General features: G+C 45.2%; 1 protein-coding gene across 3 annotated transcripts in view; it reads right to left on the bottom strand.

The window, feature by feature from the left end:
• Positions 1-7,314: 7,314 nt before the first annotated feature.
• Positions 7,315-26,210, bottom strand: part of COG2 (component of oligomeric golgi complex 2) — a 51,888-nt gene continuing 32,992 nt past the window's right edge. For all 3 annotated transcript variants that reach the window (XM_041749255.1, XM_041749254.1, XM_041749256.1), the window contains 10 exons: positions 24,411-24,537; positions 22,325-22,464; positions 17,789-17,850; positions 15,950-16,101; positions 14,081-14,278; positions 13,129-13,201; positions 12,692-12,834; positions 11,005-11,144; positions 9,541-9,724; positions 7,315-8,005 (listed from right to left, as the gene is read on the bottom strand). In XM_041749255.1, coding sequence (XP_041605189.1) covers positions 7,910-8,005; positions 9,541-9,724; positions 11,005-11,144; positions 12,692-12,834; positions 13,129-13,201; positions 14,081-14,278; positions 15,950-16,101; positions 17,789-17,850; positions 22,325-22,464; positions 24,411-24,537 — 1,315 coding nt within the window. In that variant the 3' untranslated portion in view covers positions 7,315-7,909. The remainder of the gene's footprint in view (positions 8,006-9,540; positions 9,725-11,004; positions 11,145-12,691; positions 12,835-13,128; positions 13,202-14,080; positions 14,279-15,949; positions 16,102-17,788; positions 17,851-22,324; positions 22,465-24,410; positions 24,538-26,210) is intronic.

The following is a 26,210-nucleotide window of genomic DNA, read 5'->3' as shown; positions in this document are numbered from 1 at the left end:
CAGCATGGCGGTGTTCAGGAGTTGGGTTCCCAACACTGACAAGCAGAGCAGGAAGCCCACATCCAACACTTACTGCGACCTGGGGCAGGTGACTTCCCCTCCCTGGGCTTCCCTGCACTTCTGCGTAAAGTGAGAAATACCTGAACAAACAAATGAATAAAACCACCGCCATGTCAATGGCAGTCAGTCCACAAAAAAGTCATGACCTCTACCTTGTCTGGAGTCCTGTTCCATAAACACACAAGCAGGAGAAGGATCCCTCCCAGAGCCTCCAGAGGGAGCACTGCCTGGCCAACACTTTGATTTTGGCTGGTGAGATCCATCTTTGACTTCTGGCCTCAGAACTGAAAGAGAATCCATTTGTGTTGTTGTAAGCCACTACACTTATGGTAACATGTTACAGCAGCAGAAGGAAACACAAGCCAGCCTTGGCGTGCACTCAAGCGTGTGTCCTAAGGGCACCACTGGGGGACCTTCAAGGCTGCTCCCTCCACATTCCAGGCTCCCCTTTGGGATGGTCTTCAAGGACGAGTGCTCCCCCCTATCCATTAAAGAGGACCACTGACCATACAGGGACCAGCTGGCACCTGGGGAGCAGAGGTGAAATGTCCCAGGGAAAGCTCTGGGAAGGGCCTCAGGTTTGCAAACCCTTTGGGGTCCAGGCAGCACCCATCCCTGTCTTTAAAGCTGCAGGTGAAGCATTTTGCTGGGAATCATTTCAGTTCCTGGCAACCTCTACCCTCTTTCCTCAGATCAGGCTCTGCTTGGTCTGGCCGCAGGGGGAGGCCCCAGATACATGTCACACAGATATGGATGGATGCTTCGAAGTTCTAATGTATTCAGCTGGCTGCCTCCCTCCAGCCAGTGAATGAGCTGGAGCAAGGGGTGCATATTCCCCACAAACCCCTAGACCTCGCAGGATGTCGGCCTGAGTGGTGTCAAATCCCGGGAATATAAGTACAACACAGCACCTGTGCTTTACTTGGTCACTTTGAAGAGATAGCAATCCAGATGTCCTGAGCCCTCCCCGCCACGTGGTAATGAACTGTGGGTGCTGATGAGGGTCCCCCTCTTCGGGGATGGCAGGGAGTCTGTTCCCCCAGCAGCCCCGACCCTGCTGGCCTGGCCCTGGTTTCACTTGGGTAGTTTACCTTCTACCACACTCTGCACCCCTGGATCCCTTTTCCCTCAGAGGCCCAGTGTGGGGCAGAAGCTGGCTCCCAAACCCTGTCTGGTTTGGGCTTTTGGGAACGGCTACTAGATGCCAAGTCTTTGGGGAGAAGTGGAAGTTTAGGAAGCAGCGTGTTAGAGATGCAGAGCCTTGGGCCCCACCCAGGCCCCACAGTCAGCATCTGCCTTTTCCCAGGGGGCCCGAAAATGCACACTGGACTTTAGGGTTAGGGCCAGCACGGAAGCCCCGCTCCCAGCACAGGCTTCTGGAAGAGCCAGGGGGCCACGACCAGCAGCGCCACCTCTTGGATTCCCATCCTTGGGTGGAGGACACATCTTCGATCAGAACTCTGTGACAGCTTCTGTAATTCCTAAATCAACTGCAGACGAGAAGTAGTCCATATATATGTGCACTATGGGTTCAGAGCTATTCCTGAGACCCTCCGGCTCGTCCTTCCCCACATAGGACAGATGTTTGGGAGGTGCTGACCGAGTGCCAGCAGGGAGCCTGAGGCACCACCACTGACGTCATCCTGACTTGTGAACCGTGGTCTTGAGGTCTCCCACAGTGATGTGAGACAGCCTTGCAACCAGGGGATGAGAACTTTGGTGTCCTTCGCCAGTTGTCCAGAAAGCAACTGGCAGCGGACTAGTGCACGTCTCCCACTGAGCAGGCTGCTGGGCCTCAGCGGGCAGTTGCTAGGAGTACGATGTTGCTAACCGACCCGCTGCTGCTCTGTGTCCTCCAGCTCTTTCATAAATGGCAAGTGGGTCAGGATGTTACCAGGATACAAAATACGAACATTTCCCAGATTACTCAACACAAATATATTAATTCTGGAGGTCTGTTCCTCTTAAACCATTCTTCACTAACTTCTAAGTCTTCTTGGAGTTGCCAAGTGCTTCTCCCATAGACAAGGGCATGACTCAGCAGCTCAGATCACCTCCAGCCTGGGCATGTGTGGGACCCACAGTGATTCAGGTGCTGGGGGTACTTCCCGTGGCCCACTGAGGAAACACCGCAGATCCCAAGTCTTTACTGAGTTTAGAAAACTCAATGATTTTTGTTTGCTATTCACTTGGCAGCCAGCCCCAACCTGAACAGACATGAGGCCACGTTACATAATCCTTATGTTACACAAGTTTGTGGAAATGTGAAGAGTCCTCCATTTGCTGCAGAAAGATGTTTGATTATGAGGTGCTGTTCCGGAACCCCCAGGTGACCACATGGTACCCAGGACAGAAACCATGTTACCTTTCTAAAGTCTGAAAAATTCTGGTCTCTGAAACATGTCCTGAAGGTTTTGGACAGATTTTGGATTTGAATATTACCCCATGTGATTTTTTTTTCTAGCAGAATTTATTTTTTTACAGCAGTTTTAGGCTTACAGCAAAATTGAGCAGAAAGTACAGAGTTTCCATAATACTAATAGATGAGAGTTTTGATGCCATAAAAGTCCTGTGCCCCACCTATTCATCCCCCACAACTCTTGGCACCACTGATCCTTTTACTATCTCCATAGTTTTGCCTTTTCCAGAATGTTGTACATTTAGGATCCTTCAGTATGCTGTCTTTTCAGATTGGCTTCTTTCTCTTAGCATAGCAATATGCATTTAAGACTCCGTATCTTTTCATCACTTGATAGCTCATTTCTCTTCAGCACCCAATGACATCCCATTGTCTGGATGGGCCACCATTTCATATATCCATTCACATACTGAAGGCCAATTTGGTTGCTTCCAATTTCTTCTTTTTTTTTTTTTTTGTAATTATGAAATAAAAGCTTCTGTAAACATCTATGTGCAGGCTTTTGTGTGGACACTGGTTTGGCATGGATTTTGTTAAAGACTTTATTTATTTGAAAGAGACACAGAGAGAGCACCAGCAGGGGGAGGGGCAGAGGCAGAGGCAGAGGGAACGGGAGAAGACAATTCCATGCTGAGCAGGGAGCCCGACGTGGAACTCATTCTCAGGACCTGGGGATCACAACCTGAGTCAGGCAGATGCTCAACCACTGAGCCACCCAGGCGCCCCCATGTGATTTTTAAAGCTGCAGAATGAGCAGATGTTCAGGGCACCTGTGAGAGATCTCAAGCAGAATGAGCTGAACGGCAGTGGCCCATCACTTCGGGGGGGCGGGGCCCATAGCCTACCCCCGAGCATGCAGGTTACTCCACACTTCTGTTGAGTTACCGTACAAGCTACCCTCTGAGGCTTGTTTTTAAGCTTTGCTAAGTGGGTGGGACCAGTCTGTGGTTTAGGCTAACCTGGTGCCCCTCCCGAGGCCACTTCCTTCTGAGGATCTCCCCTGTGGCCCATGAGGGCCCTTCCGTTCTGGCCGGTGGGAACACACACCATTCCCAGCCCCTCGAGCTCTGAGGATCGTTCTACTTACTCCTCTCTGGGGACCCACACCAGCGGCTCCTCAGCACCCTGCTCCTCTCCACTCGCTGCCCCCCAAGGTCTGGCCTCCTCAGCACCCTCAACGCCAATCTCTCTCCAGCCAGAGTCACCAGGCTCTGGGTGTTCCTATGCGGGGGCCTGGGGGCCACCCACACGGGGCTGTTTCCCTTCTCTCCGGGATCCTCCACTACTGTGGTCCTGTGTCCACACCCCAGCCTTGTTCAGCTGTTCACGGTGGGAGAGTGACTCAGGTCCTTGTTACGGCCTCCAGCTGGGTCGTTCACCCATCGAAACACCACCTCAGCGATGACTAACACCCTCTAGTTCCATGGTAATGAGAGCTGAGACAAGATGAGAATCCCGAATGTTCTGAGACTTGGCGGGAGAGTGAGTGCTAAGGCTCAGCGGGACACGGCCGTGCCCGGAGCTGCGGGAAGGGAGCCTGTGACCAACACGATGCCTGGCCACCAGTTCAGGGAGGCGCCCAGCGCCTGGAACGTTGGCACAGGTCAGTGCTGGCGTCTCCTTCGGAGCTGCTGACCCAGGGTGAGGGAAGGGGGAGGAGTGGGCAGACAGGGAGAGGCCTGCTCTCTCCCACAGCGAGGAGCCCTGGTCCAGGATGGCTAGCAGCCGGGGGGGGGGGGGGGGGGGGGGGGGGGGGGGGTGGGGTGGGAGGGGAGGTCTCTCTTGGGTATTAGGATCCCAGTACCTAGAAAATAAATGGGGCCTTCAGAGAAGAAGCCACCCACGGACCTGGCTTAAGAAGCTACCATTCGGGGATCCCTGGGTGGCACAGCAGTTTAGCACCTTTGGCCCAGGGCGCAATCCTGGAGACCCGGGATCGAATCCCACGTCGGGCTCCCGGTGCATGGAGCCTGCTTCTCCCTCTGCCTATGTCTCTGCCTCTCTCTCTCTGTGTGACTATCATAAATAAGTAAAAATTAAAAAAAAAAGAAAGAAGCTACCATTCACTCAACGTCTGCCATGCACCATATCTTGAGTCCAGGAACATGAACCTGAGCGGGAAGGTCTCCGCAATCTCAGTGGTAGGGTCACAATCTGCCCACTATTGTACCACCAGGGCTGCTGCTGGCCTGAAGGCACCTGAGGTCCTGAGGTCCTGGAGTCCTGCCTGCTGTAGCTCACCAGGAGAGGCCTGAGGACATGGGGGCAGCATTTTCCACAGGCACCTTTGTGGCTGAGCGGTTCTCATACGGCAACTCCACGTGGTAGGTCCAGGGAACTGCAAAGAATTACTAGTAAAGACTCCCAGCAGATCAAGGTGTATATCTAAAGCAGCTGCAAAATCTACTTTCCTCTCTTCTTCCTGGACACAAAGCTAGACCAATTTCCAGTCCCTGTGTGGCTGAGCTCTAGACACTGGAGTGTGTGAAGTGTGGTGTCCTCTCCCCGGCAGGGCCACAACCACTCCCCGGCGTGGCCCTTCATGTGCTTTTCCTTTGACTGCAGCAGAGGGCAAGGAGACTGAATGGTGGCCCCCAAAATGATATGCCCACATCCGAACCCCCCAGAACCTGTGCATGGAGACCTTACTTGGCTAAAGGACCTTTGCAAACACAACAAAGTTAGGGATCTCATGATGAGATCCTCCGGGATTGAGCAGGTCCTAAATCCAAGGACAGTGTTCTTGTAAAAGACTAGAGAGCAGACACAGAAGACAGACGGCCACATGAAGGTGGAGGCAGAGAGGGACTCGTGCCAATGTGAGCCAAGGGACATCTGGAAACATGTGAGGTGGCAAAGAGCCCTCAGAGGACGCATGGCCCCATCGACACGCTCATTTGGACATCTACCTCCAGAATTCTGAGCAAACAGAATTCTGTCGTTTTGAGCCACCACATTTGTGGTAACGTGTTACAACAGCCATAGGGAACCCACACAGGAAGGCACCCTCTGAATGCGGAAGTCGTAGGATGGAGGTGGCAGCTTGCAGGCAGCCTGGGTCCCCAAGTGACTGTGTGGAGCACCCACTCGCGCACTGCCTCCTGGTGCCACATTACTCTTGGGCTGAGATGACTTTTGATTCTTATATTCTGAAGTAAAAAAATCATTATAGTTTTACTATAAAAATGTATTGCTTCATCTCTAACTTTGTTCAATTATGATTCTTCAAGGCAAAGCTAACAAAACACACATTAAATGAAGGAGATGGCCTGGGGAAGCCAGGAGTAAGTGTTGTAGAACCTTTTGTTTTTTTATTAAAGATAGTTTCTTCAGTCTAGAAATAGGGTTCAGGGCCCCACATGTGTAGCTTTGCGGAAACAAGCCCAGAACACAATGTTACTGAGCCCAGGCCAAGCCTGGGGCCCCGACCCTGGACTATCAGCCTCCCTGTACCGATGTTCTTACTATGGAGGGAGAACTACCTGTTGGCAAGCAAACTGGACTTGGAACAATCTTGCCTGGATTTAAATTTGGCTTGTTAGTTATCTAACTTTTTAATTTCTATTTCCTCATCTGCATAATGGGGATAACGTGGATTTGGAAGGACTATACACTGTATCCCTGCCAACCACATGTGGGGACAAAGGAGAAAGGCAAAGCAGTCCGGGACCAGGCTGGAGGGAGGTGCTCAGCCACGTGGCTATCCAGCAGACCGTCAGCCTGGTAGGGCTGTGTCTCCGCTCCCGCAACACCCCACTGGGCACGGTGGGAGGTCAGCGCTGCCCACAAGGGCCTGTTGACACTCGGAGGCTAGTGTAGGGGAGGCCACCGTGGTGGCTCACAGATTCCGCTGAGCTGCAGGCTCACCTGCTGGATCTCTTTGGCTCCCTTGGGTGCAAGCAGCTTCAAGGAAGCACAACTTCCACAGCCCCCCCCCCCCCCCCGTCCTGAACTTGGCATCTAGAGGAAGCAAGAGACAAAGGTGGGTGCCAGTTTATCCCCACTGGTTCCAGGTCGGCCTTGCTCTCTCTCACTTCACACCTGGCTTTCCTTCCCGACAGCTCCTTGCTGCCTCAAGGCCCAGCACCACGCAGAGGCAACAGCCCACAAAGACAAGACAGCTGAGCCGGCTCTCGCGGCCAGGTGAGTTCCGACCCTGATGTTGAGTCCTTTCTGCTCTCTCACCCATGGGGCGGGGTCTGACCAGGCTGCCAACATGGTCTGCTTAGAGGCCAATCCAGTCGGGGCAGGGCGCTCTCTGCTGAGGCCAGGCACACGCGCTCTCCACAGGGCGCAGGCACAGGCCCTGAACAGAGGGGAAGCCACATTGCCCATGGGCTGGAAGACATGTGGCCAGGAGCTCCTGCTGCTGTTCTTGTCGCTTCTACTGGGGTTCCTCCTGTGCTCCCTATTTCCGCAGCTCTGCTTCATCACTGCACTTAAAAAAAAAAAATTGCTGCTAGCTCCCAGATCTTCTTTCTTAATTGTCTATTGCTTATCCCATTCCTTTCTCTCTCCAGAGCTGATCTTTGAACAGAGGAGACGCTGAGCTGTAATGAAACACAAGCAGAGGAAGCGCGCCTGCCTCTGTGGGGTCGGTCAGCAGCAGTCCACCTCGTTCTCCTACCTCTTCCCAAAATTCCTGCAGCTGTTACCTCCTGACACGCATGGGTCCGTGGCCTTGTCACCTCCCACACCTGCAGGAGGTTTTCCCAGGCAGGCCCCACCACAAGCGGTGCAGGAGGCAGGTGCCCTCAAGGAGACACACCTCACAGGGCACCTGGGAGGAGCACCATTTAACCGGCACTGGATCCACAAATAAAAATTGCACACACTTTTGGCAGACACTTTTTTTATTCAGGAAATACATCTTCCCTACTGGTTCCAGCCGCTGCCAGGAACGATGATGTGATGGGAAGCACTCTCACTGAACACCCAGTGGGAGAACGGAGGAGCAGCATTGCTTCCTGCCTTTTAGAGTGTCACCTCACACAGCAGGGCCCAGCAGAGGAGGGGCTGAGGGGAGCGAGCCACCTGTTGCGGTCACCCCTGCAGGCAGGTGCTTCCCATGGCAGGGCCAGTGGGCCAACTTTCCATAGTCAGACATCTTATTTCCTCTAATCGTATTTTAGAAATCGGCTCTTCCTCGCTAAGATTTACAATAAAAATAAAATAATTTGCTCTGTAAACTATAGTAGAAAGTTAAGTGTCTTAAAAACTATCTTCCATACAACGGAAAAAGGCTTCTGTGTTCTGTTCTGGGTGAAAGGAGACCCAGGTGTGCGGAGAAGCCGCATTGGCATGTTGCTGGAGACATGTGGAAGCACTTCTTGGCCTCAGAGGCTTGGAAAGAGGACGGAGCCACCTTCTTCCCTTCGGGCTTGCCGTCCAGCTTTCCTCTCCCTGTGGGCTCTTCCAAGATGCTCACGGCTATTCTGCAGTTGCCTGGTCCTTGGCGGCAGCGACCAGCTCTGCCAGGGCCGGGAAGCTCTTTATGTCCTTTGTTGCCAGGCCCATCTTTTGTATCTGCAAAGGCCACGAAAGTGAATAAAAGCACTGTGGTCTCAGCTGAATACGAACAAAAGGCCCTTATGAAGGACACAAGAATAACTACCACCCCCACCCTCCAAGAAATCAGAAAAAGGCAGCTCCCCAAAGAATGGCAGAGTATTTTTTCCCTTCACAGCAAAGGATTTACTCATTATAAAGCTTCACTTTTTTGGGTTAAAGTTAGCATTCTATGAAGCCAGCATGTTCATTTATCTCAGTCCATCAAATCAGGCTTACCCAGAGTAAGAGCCTCTTTTGTGGACTGGAAAAGAAAATCCACACAAAAAGAATAATAAAGTAAACTATTTGTTAAGCAGAGAGTTTTTCCAAAAAGCAATGGCCTGAGCTTTTACTTTCTTCACATGCCATCAACAACCTTTTCTCAGAACCTGATGAATTGCGGACGCTGTGGCAGAGAACCAGAGTGAATTACTGAGGCAACCGAGTTGTGGCATATCATGTTCCCACTGTTGTTAACAACGGCAACAAACCACACACACATACAGGAAAATCTGGGAAAATCTACACCAAGTACTTCACATCTGTGGGCATGTTGCTGCTCATCTGGGGACCAGGACCATAGGGTACCATTTCTTTTCATCCCCCTGCTTCCACCCACCCCACCTGTGTCTGGTTTCTTTGTTTCTCATTTTGCTGTAGCAAGCTGTCTTGTTTGTAAAAGACTGTAAGTTTCCCTTGTGAAATAAAGAAATGGAGCAATGGATTCCTGCTGGGATGTATCTGTAAATTCACCTCAAAGCAGCAAATGTGGATCTCCAGTGACGACCCTGATATGCAAGTCCTCAGTGAGCTAGAAAACCAAGCATCTCCTGAGGGAGCTTTTAGGATCTCACTTCTTTCCCTCTAGCAAAGGAATTTCCTGGAGGACCCATGCCATACAGCGAATGTGAACAGCTTAGAAAGCCAGCTTCTCAAGAGCAACAAGTTTCACAGTCCTTAAGCAAGTCACCTCTGTATGAGCAGAGGCCCTGTCCAGAACCTATACTTGCCTCCTAAGTAGCACTATATTCAGGAACGTTCATCTACCTGCCATGACTCTAAAACCTGAGAAAACCCAGCCAGGGAAGCAAAGAAGTCAGGCTCAGACAATTCCTTAAGGGCTGCAGTGAGAAACCCATGAGCTAATGCATTTCTAGTTACTCTAACTGCCTGATTATGTCTCAGACACTTTCCGGTCAGTGGACAAAAAGGACACCATCTTCTGTGAGCCCATACTCCAGCGGGCTTTGTGAACATGAGGGCCCATGAGCCAAGCAGATGTCAGCTGCACCAAAGACCAGTTCATCAGACCTCAACTGTCAATTTACAGTGTTGGGTACACACCCATTTCTCTTTCAAATCTGGGGCTCTGACCCTTCTTCCAGCTCTGGGAGTGGACGCCCCCCCACCCCACTCAGCAGCACGTGTGGGCTCAGAACAGCCACTAGGAGACGGCTGGGCCCGCAGAACTTGCGTCAGACACACGGGGCTGATGATGGCTCAGGGCTTACCTGCTCTCCCAAGTACTCCACATCTAAGGCCAACTGCAGCCTGATTTTGTCATCATCACTCATGCCACCACCACTAGGACCGACGGGATTGGTGGGAGTGCTTTTTCTGGCTTGTTTCAGCCTTTTCAGGCTCTCCTCCATTTTCCTCACCGAGCTCAGAACGTCTGACACAGTTTCGTAGTACCTGGAGCATAAGACACACCCACTGGTAAGACGGAGGCATCTGTGTGCATCCCCAAACAGATGAACTGGCTTTGTGGACCAAAGCAAGAGATTTTTAAGACAAAAATTCATTTCCAATTAAAAAATCAGCCATGGTACATTTATCAATGTTTCTTAAGACTGAAAAAAACTCAGAGTCTTGACTCTCTACCACTGCATTCCCTCAGAACTGAAGAAATATGTATATGGATTCTCTGTACAATTTTACTCCCAAACACTAAGAGGAAATCGTGGGCCAAACTGTCTTTCCTACTTGAAGGGTGAGCAGCTGGAGCTCATTCCCCAAGTGCAAGCAACAGATTCATTTAGAGTCAGTCCTAGGAATGGCTCATCTTTTAAAGAATGGAAGCATTTCAAAATTTTAAATAAAACTAATTTCCTTCACAATAATCTTAATAAAATTTGCAAATTATAAATGAGTTGCATTTCAAAACTTAGTTTACAAGCTGGTTACTTGGCACTTGGAATATATTTGCCTGCAAAAACAACACTATAACTCATGGTTATGTTCTAAATTAACCCACAAATGTCACTTAATTCAGAAACAATTGAAATAAATCAAATACTATTGCAAAATAATTATACAAAATTCCATAATAAAACTGAATAATATACTCGGACATAACTCAATGATGGCATTTGGAGAAGAGTTGATTAAATGAGAAATAAGGAGACATTCAAACACGGAGATGCTGAAGACCTCCTTATGTTTTCAAGGGTTGCAGGGTTTTAGGCACTGAACATTTATCCATTGTAATGATACTTCAGAAAATATGTTTTCTTTTCCTAGACTGCAGTGGCCTCACCAGTAGGAGTCTTTCATTATCTGGAGTGATCAGACCCATTTTAGACTGACACAGCTGAGGAGAGAAAGAATCCTCAAGGAAAAACGATGCCTGGACTTGCAGTAAGAGGCCTGCATGAAGTGTATAATGGACAGCAAAACCCAGGCCTGCCCAGGGTAGTGCAGGACCTGTGTGAGACCCAGGGAAGTTGGGAGGCAGTTTAGGTGGAGGCAGGTGGCCCAAAGCGCTCTGGGTGCAGGAGGAGTGAAGTGAGCACAGCTCAGCCATCAACACAGACAGAAGTATTAAGCACCTGTACCTGACTCACCCAGTGACACACTGACTTGATGTGCTCACCACCCCGTCAACATGCAATCAATCCCCTGGTGGCCTCAGTGGTCTCTGACTCAGGGATCTTCTAAGAAAGTCCGGAATAGCCTACTTCTAAGGTACTCACTTATGAGTGCTCTCAGAAAGTGCGCCTTCTAGCCACTGCTGAATTATTGCCTGTTTGAGCTTATCCTTGTGCCCACTCTGAAGTTGGTAAAATGGCTTCAGAGCACTGTCCACATAAGAGGAGGCTGTTGTTGGCACCTCCTGGAATAATGATGGTAGAGGTTAAAAAAACATATAAAGAAAAAAAAGGAGAATAAGTTACTCAAAACTTCAAAGAGATGCTAGTGATGTATCAGTTTTGAGACATGTACAAACGTCATTCCCTCCCCCAGAATAACACTAATGTCTATAGAAAAATACTTGGAGAACAGGAGGGGGCCAAGAAGAGTAAAGCGAGGGGAAATCATATTTAGAGCAGAGCCAGAAAGAGGAAGAGAGAGAAAGAGGGAACAAGCACCTAAGTGTGTACACAGAGGAGGAGGGTTCTGCTTGACTTGGTGCATTTCCAACGAGCTCCCACCAGGTGGACTGACCGACCAGCAAGGATCTAGGGCAAGTAATTGGACTTTTCTTAGTTTAAGTTTCTTCGTCTGCAAACAAGGACACTGGCATTCACTTTATAGAACAAATGAGAGTACCTGACCCCCAAGCACCTGGTAAATATTAACATCATATTGAACAGACAGGGAAAGCTGGTGGCTTAGTAAAAGAATATTAACGAATTTGGGAATATAAAGTAGGTCTCTCTCTCCCACTTTGACATGGGAGTTTCAGGCCAGATCAGAAAGGGAAAATCGGGTGACAAAGTACTCTTGCTGGAAGTGGTAAGCCTATTGCACACGCAGATTTTAAAAGGAAAAAAGGAGTAGCCACAAAGGAGACTTGCTGAAGCTCAGTTCAGCCCTCAAGTGCCTCCAGGACACCGAGTCAGACAGGCAGAGGAACAAAAACAGGGAAGATGCCAACGTTGAGGCTGCCCTAAAACAGGGATGTTCGCAGGAACTCCAGAGAGACTCCAGAAAAGCACAATGTCCTGGGAATTTTCACAGTTCTTGGAAATAATTTTAGTAGTAAAGTGCCTAACATCCAACACTACAATTGAGGAAAAAAAGAAAATTCGATGGAAAATTAAATGACATGTGGCAAGAAGGAAATGAGCATAGAGAAGCCTGAAACTGAGAGCTCAGGAGAGGAAACTAAACCACTGGTCAAAATGAAGTCCCCAAATCACCATTCTATAAGATGTGACAACAGGAGAATTCGACCTTGAACATCAGTGTGCATGCACACTTTTTTGAAGTCTTATAAATGCTTTTCATACTCTTAATGTAGCTTTTCAAATCTTATCAAGTTAAAGAATAGGAGAAGGTAGGTACGTGCTAGGGCACTATGAAGGGAACAAGGTAAATTCCATTTTTTTCAAATATAAGCTACAAAAACCAAGAGAGTATAAAGGAGTTAAAAATATTTTATTAAAATGCTTTCTTCTGAAATTACTATCTTTCCCTAAGGCCAAAGGAATCCAAACAAGTCAGTTACTGTCTGAGTCCAATTCCGAAAGCAGCTGACCATCCACCCAGGGGGGTCCCCTTCTCAAATATTCTCTGGATGAGGCTGAGCAGGTCTGCCTCTGGGCAGCGCTGCCCCTGGGCACCCATCTCTGTATCTTAATCTGCCACTACCCCCTTGGTGGCTCTCCTACTATGTATTTCCCCACTTCAAAATTATTTTCAGGGAGTGGTGCTGACCTTATTTGTCCTTCGGTAAAGCCTGGGAACCTCCAGGGCACTTTTCAGGTAACTGAAACAAGACTCACTTAAGTCTTGGATGATCCTGTTACTTAAGGCAGGAACACAGGCGGACAGAGACATTTGAGAGTCCTCCAGGGCTGCTGTTGAGACATATAGATTCAATTTAACCACTTACTCAGGCCCAGATGTGAATCTTATTTTAGACAGCGTCATAGTAGTTAGAGAGTGTACGACAGTAAGTCAAATCAAATCAAATCATGAGAATTAAACAAAATATTTCATTTAGAATGGTTAAAATCACAGAACAGAATACAGATACAACCAAGAATTTACAACTAGAGAAGAAAATGGCATATACATCCTACAGTCTCTAAAGTTTTATTTTAAATTATTTCTTAATCAAAGATTTGCTGAGTCTAAAGATTCATTTTTACCTGAGATAGAAGAAAAATTCTTAAAGCCAATCATTTCAAGTTTTGGCTTGATTGTTTCCAAGAGTTCTGGAAGCTGAAATAAATATGCACTTTATATATTCAGTTACTTCTTATAAATCAAAGGAAGAGGCAATTCTATTTGCATCTATAAACTCTAAAATATTGTTAATGAATGCTGAAACTAGACTCAGGACTTTCTGTCATTTTCATCAGAAGAAAATAAAACTCTTTACACTTTCATGATCACAGAATCCAACAACACAGGAAAAGCAGTCCACAGCTATAAGCAGACCCAGGGAATTAGCAGAAGCATTTTCTATTCTGTGGGTCACCCCAGTACCAAAAACAGCTTACAAGGAAGATCAGATTTTGCTCAAAATATATTATTTGTTCAAGCGCCACAAAATATTTAAACCAGAGGGAAGGAGAGTTATGTATCAGGGCACTCAAACACAAATTCAATCCACAAAGCCCTCTTCATTAATGATAAAGGCCCTCAATATCGACCCCTATCCAGGGAAAACAGAGGGGGAAGTTCTAACAGTTCAGCACTTTCAAAGTACAGCTGAAGATGAAATGTTACCAGGAAATAAGTGGTCAAGTGCGGGAGAAGCAATTAAACTCCAGCCCATTAGCAATCATGCCTGCACAGAGAAAGTGGAGCTAATGGACAGATCGTGTGTGGTTCCCCCAGAGCTAATGACAGCGCCACTGAAAAGGAAGCAGAGGCCTCAGGGTCACACAGGACGAGACTAGACTGATAAGCAAGGAGGCAGAGAGCCCACCTATAGGAGAGACACTTCGAAGGGCAGATGAACGTGTCTCCCCAGGTACCCCTGGGCCCCATGATGCTAAGCCCCGTGAAGCCAAATGGTGTCAGGTCTTTGCACATACGGCCTCCTGCGGGAGCACTGAAGCTAGCAGATGGAATTCTGCCGGGACATGGGCCTACCTGCTCCTGAAGCTTGTCCAGGTCTGCTACCACATACACAAGTTGCGTACTGGAAATGGAGACCACAGGCTTTGTTTCCGAAGGGCCACTTCCTTGGTCTTCACCATTTCCTTGGGTGACGGAAGGGTCTTTGCTACCAGTTACCAAAGACTTTTTAATATCCTTGGTACTTTCATTAGAGATGGGCCTGAGTAAAAGCTGAAAAACCATTTCAATGATTATTTTTCCACTAGCAACATCTCTGAGCTTTTATTTTTGTGGGTCAACAACTCACCTAAAGTGACAGCTATCTACAAAGTATTCAGTACAAGTTCACCAGTGAAAGCACAACAAGGAGAAACAAGGTCAAACTACATACAACCTCACGTATGCTTATCCTTAAACCTGTGTCTAATTTCTGATAAAAAATAACAGGTAAAAATAAAATAGGCCCCTAAATAGAACGAAAATTAATTTCTGGAATATCACAGTTTTAAAAAAATTCATTACCTCTATTAGCCAAATCATTTACCAAGTATGCTTAGTAAATGTATTATTATAATTAGTAAGGATAAAAAAATTAAAATCCAAACCTCATTATGCTCCAAATACTACAAACAAAAGTGACTCACATCATGTATTGTTACAAGGGAAAAACCAGAGAGATACTCTGGCATCAAGAAAAAAATGGAATAACAAATATTCGAAGCAAAGTAACTTATTAGTGACGTAAGAATTAAGAACACATGAAGCGGCCGACTTGGGCCTAACTGAAGAACCGCACCAAGGCCCGTTGTGTCCCTGGAACCGACTACACAGTGCTCTTCAGAAACAGCTTGAAGGATGGGTTGTCTGCTAAGACCCTTTTGAGCAGAGGAAGGCAAAAGAGAAATGGAAAACTAGCTTCCACAGAGCTTCCAGGATCTGCCAGGCACTTCTGTCAATAATTTGTTGGTCAACAACTATCTCTTTACTCCTCACAACCACACAGAGAAGCTGCTTTCCCATTTTACAGATGAAGAATTTGGGACTCCTAGAGCTAATTGTCCCAACATCACAAAATATAAAAGTGGCAGAACCTGGGTTTGATTCTGACTGAAGCCTGTGCTCCTGTGCTCCTTCCATTAGAACATGCAGCAGGATGACGACGTGCTTGTCGCCTACTCCAGCTGAGATGGCATTCCCTCCCAAAGATGAGGCTTCTTCATGTTGTCCTTCCTGAGAGCTAACACACGCCTATCTTCATACTCCTCACATACACTTAACAGGCTGCTTATCTGTCTCACTGGAGACAGTCCAGGAGGCAGGGCCTCTCTGAGGCCGAGACACAGGTGCGGGGCCTGCTTGCGTGCTCAGTGCTGGCCTGTAGGAACACTTTATGGACAATGCCTTATCTTTACAGGTGTGTGCAAATCTAATACAATCAACGACTTGACAAAGATAAAAGTAGGCTGTTTTGAAATGAAGAGAAGGTTAATTAATTTTCCTATCTTTTAATCTCCATGATCACATGATTTTTTAAAACTTCCAAATACAATTAAAATGTGTGTTTTTTTTATTCCTACTCACTTTCATTAAAATGAGCATCTTTGTTTTAATATGGAGGCACCTCAAAAATTCTGGCCTTGAGAAGGGAACAAGAGCTTGTCAGTGCGGCACCTTCCCACAAAAGGAAGCACTATGTGATAATTAACACCCGTAAAAGGCAATGGTGCCTAGACAAAAAAGGAAACAAACATGGCTGCAAACTTGAGAAAGGAGCCCACTCTTGTCCTCCAGATCAACCTCTCGTGACAACACGGCCTTGTAAAATCTTAGCACACCTAGTGTTAAGGTGTCTGGAATTCCCAACAGCGTTGAATGCGTAAGAGCTGCTGGGCCAGCCCTCACCTCACTGACAAACATGGAGTATCGAGCCAAAATCTGCAGCGTGAGCCTCCAGAGACGATGCGCCAGCGCTGGCAAGAACATCTCATCTGACCAGCACTTCTGCAGGCTGCTCCACGTCCGGTGAGAAGCCAAAAGGCAAAATGAACTGCCAGCTAGAGAGGAAAGAGGCATGTAAAGAATCACAGGCAATTCAAGGCTTAATTCTAATATTTTCAATGTGTAATTCCAGAGTGAAGAAGTGGCCATAATCCATGCTATCATATCTTTCATGACAATGAGTTTTCTAATTTTATACAATTCCCCTCCCCAGGTGTTTGAGAAATATTAAACATACACAGCATTCAAAATAATTTGTTAATGGGTATTTTATACCAAATCAATAAACACAATCAGGAGTGACAGTCACCTGCAAGGGTTTAAACTTTAGTTTTGAATGTGTCCTATTTTGTCTATTCTTGTGTTCCTCTACCTGAACACAATATTTATGTACAGGAAGTCCATTATATATGACCATGTTTCGCAAAGACAGATGGAAACAAACTTTGAGGCTAAAACAGTGCAGTCCAGGCGGACTTAGCCACACAGAAACGAACCGAAGTTTCAACAGAGCAGCCTAGAGACCGATGTAGCTACAGAAATAGACATACAGCATGTAAGAGGCCACCGGACATGAGATTAATGAGGCTATTAAGGAAAGCAAGCATGTCTGGAACCCACCAAAACCACTGTCACCTGCCCACTATCCCAGGATGGGGGCTGAGGACCCTGGAGGCCTGGGGCAGGAACCCCAGTTGTGAATCATCCCCCAGGAGGGAAAGGCCATCCTTTTTTTTTTTTTAATAATAAATTTATTTTTTATTGGTGTTCAATTTGCCAACATACAGAAAAACACCCAGTGCTCATCCCGTCAAGTGACCCCCTCAGTGCCCTCACCCATTCACCCCCACCCCCGCCCTCCTCCCCTTCCACCAGCCCTAGTTCGGAGTCGTTATGTTCTGTCTCTCTTTCTGATATTTCCTACCCATTTCTTCTCCCTTCCTTCTATTCCCTTTCACTATTATTTATATTGGGAAGGGCCATCCTGATCCTTTACCTCAGCCTGGGAGGAAAGCAGATAGAAGCCAGTTTGCTATACAGAGAGCTGATCCCCTGGCGGGGGGCGGGGGGTGGGGAGATCCCCTTCACATGTTATTATATTCAGAAACAAAAATGAGGTCTGCTTCCTATGTTTTTAAAGCATTTTTAAAAATCTTAATTCCAGTGTAGTTAACACAATTAACACACTGTTGTGTTAGTTTCAGGTGTACAATATAGTGAATTCAACAATTCTGAACATTACTCAGTGCTCATCATGATACATGTCCTCTTAATCCTCACCACCTATTTCCCCCTCCCCCCACTGACCTCCCCTCTGGTGACCATCAGTTTGCTCTATATAGTTAAGAGTGTTTCTTGGTTTGTCTTTTTCTTCTCTTTGCTCGTTTTATTTCTTAAATTCCATATGTGAGTGAGATCATATGGTATCTGTTTTTCTCTGACTTATTTAGCATAATACTCTCTAGCTCTATTCATGTCCTTGAAATGGCAAGATTTCATTCTTTTTTTTTACAGCTGAAATAATCTCATTATTTTACCATGTTTATAAAGAAGTTCTATAAACAAAAAAAAAATTGATTTCTTTTAGCCTCTTTAAAAAAAAAAAAAAAAGAGGTTGAGTTATGCCTTGAAGGTCTAACCTACTGCCTGACAGGACAAGGGGCATGTACCCTCAGAATGTGAAGGTCTAGCTGACTGGCTGAGCTTCACTCACTCTCTGAGGAATCACTTTCAGGAAGTTACCTGGAGCGTCCTCCAGTACATCTGTAAGTGCTGCTTCTAAGGATCCTGCGATTTCTCTAAACCTGAAATAGAAACAAGAGCACAGATTACAGTTTATGCAGCTGCTAAATGCCTTTCCCTGCCCATTCTCCCACCTTCCTGAGGACCAGGATCACCTCCACCCGCTTGTCCCTCAGCCTGACACTCTTAACGATGCCCAACCAGCCCCAGAATGCCTATTCTCCCAAACGTCTTTTTTAACTAAACTAGGAATACATTTTTCTTGATTCAGCCACTATTACATAGGGCTTCTCTATTATTTCCAGCTGAGTGGAATCACAACTAACCCCACATGTTTCAAACTAAACAAGTTGCCCATGTAAGCCTCCATCAAGAAGCTGTGCCTGGCAAGTCCTAGCTGGCTGGACTCATGCCATCACCTCACAGCCACAAGATGGTATTTATCTCCAATCCATTTCGATTTGCGCAATCCCAGGAAAGGACACGTCCCCAAACTAAGGAACGGGAAGGCTGTATTCCGTGTCTTTGCAAACTAGAGAAAAGCCACTGCAAATAGCCCATTAACACTATAACAGCTTGCTGCTCACATGCTTCCTATTTCTACTGAGCCCCTCATGCTGTCCAGCACTACCCAGCTGGCACTGCCACCCAACATCTGCATCACTGCTCTGTGGGTCAGTTTCTTGTGTTGGACTGCCAGGCATCACAACATCCCATCACAAACTTGTTTTAATAACTGATGTGGGCACATGTTTAGGACTTTGTGACATGAAAAGTGTGTGTATTTTTTAAATGAGCTGCTCATGTGGCAATCTATTTCCCAACTACGTACCTTCCCCCGTCACATCTTTCCCAGCACACTCCTGTCACCAGCTAGTTCCTTTGCTAGCAATACATTCTGACATGCACTCAAGATAAATTTACCTAATTGAGCATTCTGGATTTTTATAGTATATGTGTGCTTTTTAGAAGTGGTTCAGAGATGGAGCTTAAGGAAACTTTCTGAAGGGGGAAAAGAACAGTACATTAAAGAGCAGCAGCCATGCCTTCCACAAATGTGCAACACAGCACAAAGCCCAGGAGCCCAAGGCCGCCCTACACTGTTAGAGCTAGCCCAGTTCCCAGAGCTTCCTGTAGCCTACACAGACAGAAACTGCCTAAGGAAGCCCATAGAAGGCTCGCCTCCCCAAGCTGCTGGCGATAGGCACAGGGGGAACAAGGGAGAGGCAGAAAGGTGGGGTGAGAAGGGACCCTGGGAGGCTAACCGAGAATGGCAACAAGAGGGGTGGTGACCCTGTGCCAGTGAAGAGAAGGGGGAAGAGGTGCTCTGAAGATGGGAGAACACACCAGCCCCAGGTCTCAGCCTCGGGCCCCTCACACCACCACTTTTTCCAAAACCTATACAAACTACAGACAGTAAGCTCCAACAGGGAAAAGGCCTGAGAGCTAACCCGGCACTGTTGATGGCTGGGAAAACCTGGAAGCAAGCTACATGGCCCCAAGTAAGGAAATGGTTACAAAACGTGTGGCACATTCATCCTAGAATGTGGTATGAGAAGAAGTTGGCTTGAAGCTGCCCAGCAATAAGAACAAATATAAATAATTTAGTGGTAAGTAAAGACATAGGACACAAAATTATGTGTATGTTTACGCTAACAATGAGAACACACACGTGAGAAGGTACCAGAACCAAAGGTGACAGGACCCCTGGTATCTCACTGCCTTCACATAGCCCTTTGCCTGTGTGACCAAGTGGGAAGACTCCTGACAGTGCCACTGCCCAGGTCACTTGACAGAGCCGTGCCTCCCCAGCCAGAAGCCCAGGACCAGCGCCTCATGCAGCTTTGCAGAGCAGTTAGCTGCCAGGATTGAAGTGATACGTTACAGGTCATCTTGCAAAACAGCAAAAAGTGAGAGGTTAGTTTGGTGGAACCTGAGAAGCCATGCCATGGTTTGCCCATGCACATGTGATGCCATTCTGCTCTCACCAGGGTATTTGTAACAAGGACAAACCCCAAATAAAACATCTCTAAATGCTTAAATTTGGGTTTGGGAAAGGTCTCTAAACATCTTCCTCCATGCATGCTACAGGTCTGCAAGCCTCCAAAAGTGCTCCTATAAAAATCAATACGGCAATGAAAATTTCCTTCTGCTCAGTGGTATATCAGAAATGTTGCAGGGCACATCTCTACTTTGCACACACACATACTTGAGGGCAAAGGGTAAGCACATCAATGCTGTTGACTCCACATCATTAAGGAGAAAATATGCTATGTTTGGCATGTACCAAACACAGTACATACTGTGAACATTCTGGGAGTATGTAATATTCTAATAAGATTTTAATTAAAGGACGTAAACCTTAACCTTTGGGATTTAAGAGACTAACACCTGTTTCTAGGTAGCCACTGACACACAATTTGACACCATTTTGTACACATTTGCATTCGTTTTCATCCTATGAGAAACTGAGTCCTAAAGCTACTTTCCAATATGCCTATAAAGAGGAGTGAAATGAAGACCCAGCAGGGTCTCAGGAACAGTGTGGGGGTACAAGTATGCTCCAGAAGGTGCTGGATGGGAGTGCTGCCCTTTTTCCTAAGACAGTGGGGATGTAGGCCTACAGTCAGACCAGAAGCATAAATCTGTTCTCAAGGGTGCAATATGAATATTTCTCCCTATAAATATGTCAAAGCATACCACCCCACTGGCTTTTAGCTTCCTTTACATGACCCTGAAGTGAATTCGGTAACAATACAACTCTGACCCTAGTCATGTTTGTGGAACTTTTTGTCATCCCTCAGAGTAAACAATTCAATACCTGGTAAGAATCAACAGAACTGTCCTACAAAGTATTACCTGAATTTATTTTTAAAATGGAAAAACAAACATTGAATACAAGTTCCACACTTCGTAACTCAAACGTCATTTTTGAAAATTTCACAAATTTTAAAACACTTTACAGACAAAAGTTAACCAATCCCTTGGAATGCTTAATGTTTCTGATGAAGGTACAAAATCTCCCAGGGAACTGGCTGACTTTCAACATACTTTAAGGCTCAGTTGCCAGCCCCATGAGAACCAGCCAAGGCGAGGCTGTGCTGTCACTGTGGGGCCTGGCTGGCCAAAACAGGCCCCTGGAGCTCCAGGAGGGCAGGCCCAGGAGGCAGGGTGACAGGGCAAGATCGCCAAGCATGGGGTCATGGGATTGGCGGGGGGCGGGTAACAAGAGGAGTCTGGAGGCAGCAGAGAGGCCTACATATAGCATGATGGTACTGGGCACCTAAAGCATGCTAACTCTAAATATGAACTAAAATGCAGACATGTCTTCTCCACTGTGTCTTATACTGTGACATAATGCTTCACTATTTTTAATTCTGCTCCTGAATCAAAAGGCTTCTTGCCCTGGCTTGATCTTGATTATCTTCTAAAAACTACTTCCAGTGCAGCCTGCGAATATCCTAGATGAACAAATCCTTAATTTCCCACTCAGAGACAAGCTACGTGGTGATATGACCTCGGGAAATTAAGCATAAAACACAGTATGGTATGAGAAAGGGCATCTCACTAACGTTCTGATAACTGTGATTTCATTATCAGAGGATGATTACATACACTCTCAATCATGGCAAGCAATTATAATCAAGGTACCTAATCCTTAATATATTTCCCTCTCTCTAATTCTCCCTCAGAACTCTAGGGAAAAGGACTGCATCATAACGAATCACTCAGTGATTTAAAGAAAAAGCCTGTGACTCTTTATGGATCATTCTATCTAAAACACTCTAGCTAATGTCATTCTATGAAGGAACTTACCTCATTCAAAGACTGTACAAAAATGCCTATTCTCATCTATTTTTCTAGTGGAACATACACTGCTAGGATTTTATCCTAAATTTCCCTGATAGTTTTTAGGAGCACTTATTTACATACATGATATCATCGTGACATCTGTTAGAAGCATCATCATTTTCCAGAACAGAGAGAACAAATGTCAGATTATAAAGGAAAGCCAAAAATAACTAGGATTCTCATAAACTGATTGATGGAACAAAATACAAAGAACACTTAAGGCTGTGCTTCTCCCCACTCTCTCTAAGGGAAATAACTGTCCAGGGAAGCCAACAACAGATGTGGGCTGGGTCCACTGTTTGACAGAGGGGTGTGCTGAGAAGGGGCAAAGGGAGAGTCTGTTACTCCAGAGCCCCTCCTGTCTACCTCTGCGTGATGGATAAGGGCATACAAGGCATGTATGTGGAGTTGGGGGACAGGGGATGGAGTTGGGGGCAGATGCAGCTGGGCCCAGAATCTACCTTAAATCCAAGGCTGGTATTCTCAGCCCCCTAATTATCAAATTCTTTCTTGTCATGCAAGCCAGAACTTTGGCAATCGAAACACTTCTTACACGTTTCCCCTTTACATTTTGCTTCCAAGAACAGTATAATGATCTCAAAGGAAGGGCTGTTAAGTGGGGCAACAGCCTGCCAAGTATTCAAATTCCATTTCAGCAGGTAGGGGGAGGAATAAATTACTGACCTTATTTGAAAATAAACAGGTAAGTTCCACTTATTATTGAAGCTGTGATAGGCAGGATGTGCTCTTAATCTTCTAACACTGGCCTGTGATCCACACTGCCGTTCAAATGCTCTTACGAAATCCATACTTATGGTGTATTTCTAAAATAAGAACAAACAGGTGGAATTTTTATTGTAAGCCAACTAACCAGAGATGAGAACCTACTGGAAAAACTATCATCAAGATAAAGGAGGTGAACACTTTGACTCAGTTTCAGAGCTGACAGGGACCTGAAGAGAGCTGTCTTTGCAGGTCCTGACCTGAAGACCAGGTAATGCCCAAAGTGGCTCAGTGACATGCTCAAGGTCTTACATGGGCAAGCCCACCTGGAAACCCAGTGCTCTGTGAATGACGGCTCTCGTATTCTAGCGCAACCCTAACCTAGTCCATTGGAATTGGAAGAGACCATAAATTAAGTATTGCTCCAACAGGAGTAGAAAATTTTTAAAAGGAAAGAATCATCCAGGTGAGCAATCACATCATTTCCGTAGACGAGACAGCATGGAAGTTGACAGGGGGTGCTCACGATGCCATAGAGAGCAGCAGCTGAATCCTACTTAGCATTCAGCACCTGTGCGTGTGCTTACAACAGTCTTATTTAATTTAGCCCACAAAACTACCCTACTGGGTAATAACTGTTATTATCTTAAAAATGAAGTTTCCTCTTCTGTTTAAGCTCAGAGAAAATTTGCCCAAAGAAATAGAGGGCACAGAACCATGAGTGGTCAGCAGAGCAAAACCATAGATGTTGTAAATGCGCCTTCCTCTGCAGGTACTCTAGACCCCAAGCGCCCAGGCTCTAAGGAGAACATCTGTGGACTTTCCATATACTTCTTAATAAAGAGGACTCAATTCTGGCTTACCAAACCATTCACCTAAATATGCTGAAGTCTGTGCTTAGGCCAGAATTGTAGTGTACTCAGCACTACACATTTTTAATTTCTTTCAATTGGTCCGAGCAACACTTAAACAGAATCCCCTGAGTGTGGTCTAAATGTATGGAGTTGAGACAAAGGTATTATTCATCTGTCTGGGATCAAACTATATATACCTCTGCAGATGATGGGATGCTAAAGGAATACAAAACTATTTCTCTCTTCACAGGAAGCATGTTACAGTAATGCTGAAAGCCTTTTTTGAAAGAAACTGACAAATGCCATGTGTGCTGGAAATATACCTACCAACATTCAGTCCTGGTTTAGAATTCTAAAGTCAAAATTCTATGAGAAAGTGTCATTTCTGAGCTGAAACATCACCTAAGCCTAACGTGATCAGTACTATTCCCTAAAGCACAGCAAACCACAAAGGGTCTTAAAACGCTTGTGCTTAAGACCACTATTTCATTCTGCTTATAGTATCTATTTTTAAAAGCCCTATTTAAAATAAATAAATAAATAAAATAAAAGCCCTATTTTAAAAATCACAAAAATTGCTATAACACAAATTACTGAAAACAATACCAAGTGATCATATTGTTCAATATACTGCAGCATCACACAATTAGTTAAGAAAAGAGGTTAGTGGGATTTCTGGAAAAATAAAGCTCCAAATTTGTTGTCTTACCTGTTTTTGAAGTCTACCAGGCCCCAGGCTCATCACACTTACTGTCTGCCTCTCTACACTTTAAAAACTAAATAGAATTTTACTATCCAGTCAATATGCTTAGTTTTCCTTAAAATTAATACAGTACATACAGATCTGCAAATCTAATTTTTCATGGAAAACTGTGACAAGACTGGCTTTTAATGGTCTTTAGGATCTTTTTTAAAAAGTGAGAAAATAAGTAATTTTTTTAAAAGTGAGAAAAATAATGCACATATCTCATCATAATTGTTTAGACTGAATTTTACCATACATTCTCAAATTATTTATTCCCAAAAGTGCCAGAGACTATTACTTGGATGAAACAATTTTTAAGTAAATGCTCACTCACGAACCTAATTTTTATTTTTAATAAACCACTCAACCAAGACTGGGCAGAAAACATGATTAGACTCAAGCCTCTGGTTATTATCTTCAAGAATCAAGATGATGGAGGAAAAGGTACCTCATGAAATGCATCAGGATTCCCAGGATTAAAAAGAGAAGGCAACTTTTCTTCTAATCCTCGTACTATTTCTGGCCAGACAGAGTTCACCAAAAAATCATACCCAGGAACAGTATTGCCTTTTTCACTGTAAGACAAGAGAAAAATTTCAATCAGATACACTGTGCTCTTCTATTTAAAAAGGGTAAAATTCTATTTGTGGTGTTTTTACTAAAAGTTCCTCAGCCTAAAACTTATTTTGACCTTTAAAAAAAAACTCTTTGTCAATTAGCTTGTTCATAGCCTCACACTTCTATTTGACTCCTTGATCCCAGTCTCTCCTTGAAGCTGATATGTCCTCTGTATCCTGACTCCTCTATTTATCACACAGGAGAGCAAGCTGGTATCAAGGTTAAGGCAAAACTACCACATCAAATTGCCTTGGCACGATTCCTCTCCTAATTAGGCCACCATACTTACACTCTATCTTGGAAAAGAAGTAGTTCAATAACACAAGAAAAGCAACCTTTGCACCCAATCTTAATATTACTAAGCCATAAAACATTGTAAATTATGTTAATTTATCAATTACTAAGAGCTTTGTGAAGATGATGCTATCTCTAAGATCACCTTCAGTTCTAAAATTCTAGTACTGCTCTGTGTAAAATTTTGATCATAAATCCTGATACAAAAAACTTGTTAACATTAATGGTTTGTTGTGTGTCCATGCTTTATTTTGCATTTTTTAGCAAAAGGCTGGACTTTGGATTTCTAATTCACAACTCAGATGAGAGGCAACACTGAGATAAAGCATCCACTCAGGAGCTCATCTTTAGATAGAGATGATAGGATACAGATCATAGGATCATCATACGGTTTAACATTTGTAAAGCATTTAGGCTAGGGCCTGGCATACAGTAAGTGCTATGTTAGTGATGGTTACATACATTAAGTAAATAAGTAAGACAGATTCCTTAAGTTTCTCCTGAACTTAAAGACACATAAGTATCCTTGAGGCAAATGTCCCCTCAATTACAACCCATTCTGATTATTGTATGTTGCATAATATGCTCTATTTTAAGATAATTTTCTTTAACGATGGTCAGCAATTCAATATATGTTACTTCAGCAAAACTGGGAGTTTTGTAGCCAAGTTGTGATAGCAAATTAAGATTTACTATGCTGTTTTTTTTTTTTTTTTCTTAAGATTTTATTTATTTACTCATGAGGGACAGAGAGAGAAGCAGGCTCCATGCAGGGACCCCGATGTGGGACTCGATTCCGGGTCTCCAGGATCACGCCCTGGGCCGAAAGCGGGCACTAAACCGCTGAGCCACCCGGGCTGCCCAACTATGCTGGTATTAAGCAGAAAAATGCTTTTGTAATTTTCCTAGTTAGTGAAAATTATCAGGAAAGATAGGTCATCAAGGAAGCTATGCTTCACTGTCCAGAAAGGGATACCAAATAATCTTACTATAGTTCATTATTGGTAAGAAATCACTGGCTGGGAAGAGGGCTGGGGAAGGCAAAGAAGATGCCTGCTTCCCACACACCCATACTTTTACTCATACTAAGAACTAGCTCTATTAAGATATCTAGAGAAGGAAAGAATGAAATTAAGGATTTTAGAACTATAGAGGCACATAGTATAAGCAATATTAAATGACAAGATTTCCTCATCCCCCAGGTAAATACCTACTGAAAGCCCCAAAGAGAAAATTTACATCTGCAAGATTAACAGTTGAAATAGATGGCTAATGAGAAAAGTGAATCCTTATTCTTTGGAAGATAAATACTACATGCTGCTGGAGCTGCCAGATT

The sequence above is a fragment of the Vulpes lagopus genome, chromosome 3 (genome assembly GCF_018345385.1).
Source record: "Vulpes lagopus strain Blue_001 chromosome 3, ASM1834538v1, whole genome shotgun sequence".
Classification (NCBI taxonomy): Eukaryota; Metazoa; Chordata; class Mammalia; order Carnivora; family Canidae; genus Vulpes; species Vulpes lagopus.
This window is presented reverse-complemented; position numbering and strand designations above follow the sequence as displayed.